Below are 9,546 nucleotides of genomic sequence, written 5' to 3'. Positions count from 1 at the left end.
CGGGTTCAATCCCTGGGTTTCGAAGATCCCCTGGAAAAGGAAATGGCAATTCACTCCAGTGTTCTTGCCTGGAAAGTCCCACAGACAGGGGAGCCTGGCAGGCTACAGTCCAGAGTCGCAAAAGAGTTGGACACAATTTAGCAACTAAACAATAAATAATATATCACTTTTTGAGGGACGTTTGATTTGTAAGTATTTTCTACAATGTTGTAGGGACATTCTACAAAAGCACTACATGGTATTTCAGTTTTAATGCACCAATTCTGCCCTCGGAATCTTGTCTGAAAATAAACATCAACTAAGTTCAAAAGTAATTATTTTTTTATTTCAACTCTATAAAGTATACAACAGGCACTCGGCAATTACAGCTGCAGGAAAAATACAGAGCAAATCAAAGCAGGTTAAGTTTATGAAAAAGTTTTTAATCTACATCAAAAGAGTGCAAGTGGTCAGCGACCACTGGATGACAGTTGTTGCATTCTGACTAACAAAGGACTCTTTCATGTAGAACAGATTGTAAGAGGACAATCAAATAACCATAGCTGTAAGAATACAAAAGAACTGACCAGTTGTAAAAACATCACACATTGAAATAAATTTGATAGATGATGCTTCAAGAAATGTCCCTTTACTCGGAAAGTCCAAACCTCTGAGTCACTGTCATGTCCCAGAGCTCTGTCTGTTGATGCAAGGGCAGATAAAGAGGACGGCTAACAACACACTTTCAACGTTTAGCTTTCTAGGTCTGTTGAAAACTTGCCTTATAAGTGATTTGCATATACAAGAACTCAGAGGAAGCATCCTGTTTTGTTGAGTGGCGCACTTTGTTCATCACTGGTTTCATGATGAGGCTTGGTTAGCAGTCATTTTTCAATTTTTCTTTTGAGTTGGATGGTTTTTCACAGAGTCTAAAAAAGGAGATTTCATAACTTGACTGCACTAATTTTTTTTTAAACAGAATCTGCACAACTTAACAAAACAGGAATACCTGTATACAGACTGATAGTATGTCATATATTAATTTGACCTGCACATACATTTATACATTTCACAGAAATGACGCTGTATCTCATTAACAGATACACAGCTCTGGTACATTGAACAGAAATAAGAGAACAACTTCATCATTTCTGTAATTCATCAATATTATATAATAAAGGCTTATAAATTGTCAGCAGAAAGAACTGTAAAACGCAGCAAGCTAAGAAAGGACAACGTTTTGAGGTGTGTTTGTTTTTGTCATGCAGCATAACACCAAATTTGTTTTTTTAATAGGATGCCATGAATTTAAGGCACTTGCAACAATGCCAGATAGCCAGGTCATGTTCTAAACTATGGGACGGATGAATAACAGTACAGTTGACAGAATTTTCAATAATACTGACAATCAGGACATTAATTCAAGTCTACTTGGACCTAAAAACTTTATTCCATACAAGTTAAATGAAATAATAATGCTGTGAAACACTAAAAAATGTTATATGTACCACAAAATATCACACAAAAATATCTATTTACATAAATATTTGTCTGTGGTCCTGTTGTGAAAGAAAACATTGTATGGAAAATGCACAAATCACCTCTACTGTATGAAATCAGTTCTAATAGCCTTATTTTCAAATATGGTAGCTGACTTCTTTAAGTTCACCATCAGTTCAGTCTTTCAGAAATGAAACAGGAAAAATTCAGTAGTTGAATTTATATAGTATACATGTGTGCTTCACATGCATATCCCATAATTTTAGGTAAAAATTATGATTTGTGAAGAATATAATAAAAATAAATTTGTTTTAAGGACATGTGGATCTGATACCTATATTAAAGAAGGTAGAAACATAAAAGTCATTCATAGCAAATTTCCAGAAATCATTTTCCCTAATGTAGTCAATCTATCTCAAGTATAATGATGTTCCTTTCCTTGGCAGTTTTCAGTTTTCCTGTGAGTCAGGACACACAGAAAGCCCTTATATCCCATACTTGAAATATTAACAAGAAAGTCAGTTAACGGATCAAACAAGTTGGCACTATTCTAACTTATCTGGATGTTCTTTAGTGTAAGAAATGAGAAGGGGCATGAAAAATTCAGAAATAAGGTGAGATGTGCTTTATGAAGCCACCCATGAATTTTAGCCCTAGTGTCATCATTAAGACAAGATTTAAATCCTTAAAATTCATTGTTGAACATTAGATGAATGTTTTCTCTTAGTAACTCTTGTAAGATGTGGTTCACCTGTAGTTTTTTGGTGATTGCTTTAGACGGCCTAACGCAGTGCCACAAGTGAAATGAACAAAGATGCAATAACAAGTGGGAGAAATGACCTACAGTTACATTATGCTGAATGCCGCTTCTTCCTTCCCCACAAAACTTCAACATATTGGTTGTCTTAGACTCGAGCCATAGTTCCAAACCCAGAGTAAGTGCTAATTTCTGGGGCTATTGGGATATTTTAAAAGTTGCAGGAGAAGATTCTCTTATTTAAAATGACTAGGTAAATTTCATTTTCTAGCGAACCTTTAGCATGCCTAAACCCCTGTCTTTAAAAAAAAAAATATCACTGAACATTGACTGTAATGTTGAATTATATATTTTTAAAAGCTCAAATTAAAAGCAATATTAAACTTCTGAAGTAGCATTAATAGCTGGATTTTAAATTGATATGTTTAATATTGTTTTGTGAAACCTGTAGAAGAAGATATCTTGAGGAACAATTTTGAGAAATTATTAGGGGAGGGAAAAATCCAATAATACGAGAATAATAATATCTTAAGATCAAAATTTTAAATTTATTGTAATTACATATAATATGCCCTTAGTACTTTTGTTCTCCAAATGTTTCTTAGATTGTTGTTTTAATAATATATCATATTCTAAAGTCTTATTGTGAAAAATTCAAACAAAAATCATAATATATGCCTTCTTGAATACTATATAATGATCTAGTTGGACATATGTTTTATAGAAATGTCTACATTTGATTGGGTTTTTAAAACAAAGAAGCAAACCTCTATTTAATATGCCATATTCACATAGTTTCAAATCAGGATGACAGCTTGTAAAATTACACATTTGTCTAAGGAGGTATAATGCTAGTTGGCTCTGCTACTTAGGACAGTAATAGTTGTCAACTGGCCTGCCAACAAAGGACTCTTTGCCGATTCTTTTCTCCATGAAATCAGTTTGTTATTTTCAAACCTAATCTTTTCCTAGCTAGTATGATATTTCAGATTTGCAATATTTCTGTCCTATTTAGCTCTAATTTATTTTTAAGATAGCAGGTTCCTGTTTCTCTCTCTCTCCTTTCTTCCTCCTTTCACATGTTAATACACGCATATTGCCATGGACAACAAGGTAATCTCACAACTGGCCAGGTTCTTCTCTTGTTCCCTGATCTCATAAAGTTAAGATTTCTCAACTGGTGAATCAATTGTTTTGTGCTTTCTTTTCTTTTTTGGTTCAGGCCTAAGACAGGAACCTAGTTCAAATACATGTTTAGTCACCTTTCTCCCTCAACCCTAGACTATGTTGTATAAGTGAAATCTGACAGGAGTTTGGTTTGATAACTTCAGTGAAAATGCTTGATTCTCTGGCTACACATATAATGATTAGAATTTGTGTTGTCTGTTCAGACACTGACATTTACAGATGAAAGATATACATAGCACCTATATAGTTATTTTATTTTTTTGGATGGATCTTAATCCCTCTCCACCCCACCCTATCTTAAGGGTTTATTTTTATAAAAGGGAATATTTTAAGCCTCAGTTTGAGGGTGTGTTAGGTAACAAATAAAAACCAATTGGCTGCTAGTCATTTATTTCCAGGACCATCTTTAAGCACACTATTTTAAAAAATATGAAATGGTTTGTGAATTGCTTTTTCCCCCCACTCTGTCATGCCAATTTATCAAAAAGAACAGATGTATCATGCATGTTGATTTTTCTTCAGTCCTCTGTGAAAATGCGTGTATACCTGCTATGAAATTTCTCATCAGAATCCATAGCAGTTGTGCTTTTATCATACCAATTTTTAAAATCTGTCAGAAAGGAAAGGTAACATTCAGTCTCGTCATCAGCACTGCTGGGAAATAAAATCATGAAACTTCTAGCACTGGTTTGACATGACCTCTGTGACCAACAGATGTGTGGTCCTCTTGTGTACGGTATATACACTGGCTTGCAGTAACAGAACCGACAACCCTCACTTGAAGAAAGGGAAGAGTCCAGTTTTTGTACCATAGTAATCTATCGTACCCAATATATTATTTTTTGATCTTCTTGATAATTCTAGCAAGGTACTCTTTTACCAGATTGAAGTGTTTCTTACAGTCTTTCAAATTATAATCAGAGCAAAGCAAGATCATTGCAACAATGGAGAACATCTCTTTACCGGTGAAAGGCTTTGCTTCAGGACCACCATGTCAACTGCTATATTTAGGTTCAAACAGAAAACATGTAAAGAGCACTATTGTCATCTAAGCAATAAGTCCTAATGCCACTGTAGTTACTGGAGCAGCATCGATCAAAGGCATCATGGTGACCCCGAGCACTCATCTTCTCTCTTTCCTTCAGGTTTGCTGGCAGCTGTGTCTTAGAAAAAGCTGTCTTCAGCAAGGCAGAAGCAGGTAAGAGAAATACATTAGAAGTCTATGTCCCATCCTGAGTTGTCATCAGGTGGTGGTTCGTCACTGTCCTCAGGGAAACTGTCAAAATTGCTTGTGTCTGTGGGTGATGCAACCTGTAAACAAGAATATTAGTGGAATTCCAAGCTAGATTTTTAAAAGTGTTCTTTATTCATTCCTTATTCAGTGGCTATTTTTGGCATGTCTACCATGAGGAGGATATGTCCTTTGTATTGAGGATTACAGTGGTGAATAAAAATAGGCATAGTTTTTGCCCTTCTAGGGTTTACACTCTAGGACAGAATAAGCTGCGTGATTAAAAGAAATACAAAACTCTGTAAATTAAAAAATCTCTGTAAACTATTACAAGTTTACTGGCAGTTCAATATGCAGAGCATAAATAAAAGTGGTGAAGAAGCAGACTTTAATTTCTCTCATATTCTATAATATTTAGAACTTCGTATTCTGTTATATATGTTTATATACATATTATATATATATATATATTCCTCCATTTAATTTAATACTACTGTTGCATAAAAGGAGACCCCTGGTGAGTATAAGTGAGGATACTTTAGGCTTTTATTTATCTTTTAAAGTTTCTTATTCTGCCTTTGTTCTAAAAAGAAAGCTTCATGAATGAGGTTAACATCTGTACTTTGTTTGTGAATAAACATAAATATAAGCATATAAATTAAAATAATGAGTACAGCAATTGTTTCTGTAAAAGGCCTGATCTTAAATTAGTCCCAGAAAAAGGATGTATATAAATGAAAAGCTCAGGAGTGCAAAGCAGTTAAGACCAAACACATTTTATTAGATAGATGCTGTATTGAATAAAAATATAAATGCAGTCAATTGAAATCTATTTCAGGTTAACACAGTGTAAACAGTTAGTCCACTTAGTGGGCTAGTAGTTTAACAAAACACCTGATATATTAGAAGAGAATGTCTTTCTTTTAGGGCCTGATCAAACAATAAAAGAAAAGAACTGTGCTTAGGAATCCTTCAAAGAACTATGGGGGCAGGGGAGGAGGAAGTATGTGGAACATAAATGAAACGATATTGGCCAGGAATTGAAAGCTGTTGAAACTGGTTGCTGGACTGTTGTCTAAACCCAGCAAAAATCCACAGGGCAGGGAATGTTGTGATGTGGCCCATTTGGATTGGACTCTTGGAGACAGAGCATGGTGGAGCCGTAAACAGAAGGTAAGAATGACAGATTATCCTAACTCATCTAAGTATACTCAAGTACACACTACAGAACTTATTGCATCTTGTATAGAGAGAACATGAATGTGCAGAAGTTTAAAATAATTTATGAATATGACTAAATGAGGTTGTGAATATATTCTTGGGCAAAGATGTATAAAGTTTTTATAGTATGTGGAAAAAGAGATTCATTATACTCTTCTATCAACGCTTGTATATTTAACACATTGTAAGTTTGGATTTTAGAAGATGTCATTATGTTAATCTGGTATTTCTCCTATATTTTAAGCTGATCATAGGATAAAAATTTTGAAATAGCAGATCTTTAATGACTGACAAATACCTTCATGTGTATCACACAATTACAAGCTGGAGAGTTTACTTACACTTGGTATTATAGGAGGTGTCAAGGTGCCTTTTCTTAAGCCTTCCCAATTAAAGCCCTCAAACCATCTAAAAAAGGAAAAAGTAGATAGTTAAAGGCATTTTACCTTAGCTAAAGCCTTCTCAAAACAACTTATATGATGTCCATGACTGATGGAAAATAGGTAAGCAAACATTTTCATTATGCGAATAACGTTTTCTATTTAATTGCAGATTTTAAATGTTAGCTTATTAAGTGGAATGCATTTTTTAAAAAAAATCTAATTGTCAAAATTTTAAAGACCAATTAGCAATTGCTTTTTATTCTAGTTATTTCAGTCATGACCTTGTTCCAAAATGATCATTATAACTTAATAAATGCCACAATATGCTTGGCCCTGTACCCTACAGGTTGTTATTTTAAGAAGGTAGAATCAAGGAATGAAATGTCAGGATGGAAAATTATCCTTCCATCTTTGTCACTGGGCAGCCTCAGTTAATTAACCTTTTCACATCACTGTCTTGGTCTCTACGTATCCGTATCCCATTTTCTTTCTTTCTTTTTTGGTACAATGAAGGTACTTTGAGTATGGCTTGTCTATGGAAATGGGGACCAAATATCACAAAGGTTGTTGTTGTTGTTGTTGTCTTTGAAAGGTTTCATCATTAGCAAATGCTTACATGAAATTCCTGCAGGCTTTTTAGACATTCATAGGTATTCTGGTAAACACATTCCTTTGGTAAGGATGTGAATTTCCTATGCATGTTACAGAAACCAATAGGGAAAGACCAGTATGATCTTGGTTTAGCTTTAGAACATTCAATCAACATGGATGAGGTTTAATATTTAAGATGGTGCTATTGTTTTAAAAAATGACTGTACTCTGTACTTTTTTTCCACTGTCATAGCATCCAATTAGGAAATGGTTGGAAAAAATACATTTTAGTTTTAAAGAAATGAGGCATGATATATGGTGGCATACTTTTGTTTTTAATATTCTGGTAGAGAATAGAATTTCAGAATTAAAAATATATATATTTCTTCTTCATGGTAGAAAGGAAAAATCCTAATTAGTCGGAGTTGGGAAAAACTAAATTCAGTGAATCTGTTGTTTAGAATGTCACAGGGTCAGATGTGTCTGAATAAAGTCCTTGAGACAGAACTAGAAAGATCTTAAATAACAAGGCTCACTAGTTTGCCTGTCTCATTGGATGCTCCTATAGACTAGTTGCATCGGTTATATAACCACTAACTTAAAAACATCAGCCTCGGGAAATATTCTCTGAACTCTTAAACCTTAAGTTATAAGAACACTTACTTGTGCTTTTGAATGTCTTTCACTCCATTTTTCAAATTCCCTAATCTTTCTGATGGATTATCCCTAAAAATAAAATAATAATTGTTAAAAAATCTATTTTTTTAAAAGATCATAATGGGAAAAGCAATGTGGTTGAAATGCTCACCTGCATAGTTTTTTAATTAAATTAGCAGCATTTTTGGCAATCTTCTTTGGAAATTCTATCATGTCAATCCCCCTCAATATGATGTTATAGGTTTTCATAGGATCTGGGCCTGAGAAAGGTGGGCTGCAAGAATGACAGATATGAAAAGAGAGATAGTATGTAGTTTTCTAAACAAGAAAAGTTACAGTGTTATAACAACAACTCCACAAATGACATCAGTTCTTATTTGGTGACATATATTAATAGGGGTAGTGGAATGAAACTTGATTAATAGCAAAATGGTGTAGAAACCTTGCCAAGCAAATCATTTAGCAAAACCCTTACATGAGTCAGGCTTGTCCACTGTTCCCCTCATTTCCTTTTTAGTGCCAATGACTAACCCCTCTTGCTGTCTTTAGTCATTCAGAAAGCCTCTTCTATTTTTTGGCCCTTTCTCACATTTGCAAGCTCATTGATTACACTTGAAGTCCAACATCATTAGAATGGGCTACAGGAACATCACTGATATGACCCCATCTTATGCCAGTTCTACCCTCACTCACTGGGATCCAGGCATACCAGTCTTTTCTCTGCTCCTCTGAAGGACCAAATACTCTCCCACCTCAGGGCACTGTTCATTTTGCCTGAAAGTTTCTTCCCAGGCCTCCTGGTTAATGCCTCACTTATGAAGTCTTAGCGTAAGTGTTATGTTGCTTACTCAAAAAGGCCTACTGTGATCAACCTGATACAGCCAATCATATAACCATTATCAGCTAACATAATGTAATGATCTAATACCAGAACTTAAAGTTAGATTCACCTATCACACTCTCTTATAGAACTGGTTTTTTGCCACTTATTGTGCTTTGTAACTATTTCATTTTGGTGTTTGTTTTACACCCATCTTCTCTTCCAGTTCCATGCTGGTATTTCCAGAGTCTGGAGGAATACATAGCACAGAGTAAGTTGTCAGTAAACATTTGTTGAACTAATGCTCCTACAGAATAGTGCTCCTCCTATCCTTTTCTCCTTCTTTATCAGCCTTCAGAGATAACCTAACATAAGACCTCCTCTTTGTTAGAAAGGATGTAGTAGCCAATCCCTCTTAACTAAATCTTTCGGTTTATTTACCTATATCTATCCTTGGACTGTGGCTTTGTGCCTGGCTCAGGGAATACAGATGTGACTAAAGTCACCTCCTTCCACCACATTTCCCAAGTTCAGAAAGAATTATGATGTGACTTGATAGCTGATTTCCTTGGAAATTATTCTCCTAATACAGTGTTTATTCATATTTCTTGGAAGACATTTTATGGATTATTTTCTGTCATATTTATTAATAGCAGTTCAAATTATTTCCTTCTACTGAGAAAGCTGAAAACAATGAATTACTTAAAAAGGGTTGGGTAGTATCTGCCTTAAGTTTTGTGTCCCTATTTTCTGAAGCAAGTACTTTTTAAAAAATATTTTATATTGGAGTATAACAGATTGACAAGGCTGTGATAGTTTCAGGTAGACAGCATTGGGATTCAGCCATATATATTAATACATGTATCCATTTTCCCCCCCAAATCCCCTCCCATCCAGACTGCCACATAACATTGAGTAGAATTCCCTGTGCTATACAGTAGGACCTTGTTGGTTATCCATTTTAAATGTAGTAGTGTGTACATATTAGTTGAAAACTGCCTAACTATCCCTTTCCCCCAGGCCTTTCCCCCTGGCAACCATAAATTTGTTCTGTAAATCTGTGAGTCTGTTTCTGTTTTGTAAATAAGCTCATTTGTCTACTTTCTTTCTTTATTCTACATACAAGGGATGTCATGATATTTCTCCTTCTCTGACTTCGCTCAGTATGAAAGTCTCTTAAGTCCATCCATGTGGCTGCAAGTGGCATTACTTCATTCTT

General features: G+C 34.7%; 1 protein-coding gene across 7 annotated transcripts in view; it reads right to left on the bottom strand.

Annotated features, from left to right (window-relative positions):
* Positions 1-303: 303 nt before the first annotated feature.
* The window catches only part of PRKG1 (protein kinase cGMP-dependent 1), a 1,340,287-nt gene continuing 1,331,044 nt past the window's right edge, over positions 304-9,546 (bottom strand). For all 7 annotated transcript variants that reach the window (XM_081557175.1, XM_081557164.1, XM_081557186.1 and 4 more), the window contains 4 exons: positions 7,659-7,781; positions 7,514-7,576; positions 6,218-6,284; positions 304-4,735 (listed from right to left, as the gene is read on the bottom strand). In XM_081557175.1, the coding sequence (XP_081413301.1) occupies positions 4,637-4,735; positions 6,218-6,284; positions 7,514-7,576; positions 7,659-7,781 (352 nt within the window). In that variant the 3' untranslated portion in view covers positions 304-4,636. The remainder of the gene's footprint in view (positions 4,736-6,217; positions 6,285-7,513; positions 7,577-7,658; positions 7,782-9,546) is intronic.

The sequence above is a fragment of the Giraffa tippelskirchi genome, chromosome 2 (genome assembly GCF_054371585.1).
Source record: "Giraffa tippelskirchi isolate mGirTip1 chromosome 2, T2T-mGirTip1v1.2.pri, whole genome shotgun sequence".
Taxonomy (NCBI): domain Eukaryota; kingdom Metazoa; phylum Chordata; class Mammalia; order Artiodactyla; family Giraffidae; genus Giraffa; species Giraffa tippelskirchi.
Note: the sequence above shows the minus strand (reverse complement) of the source record. Positions and strands in the feature narration are given on the sequence as shown.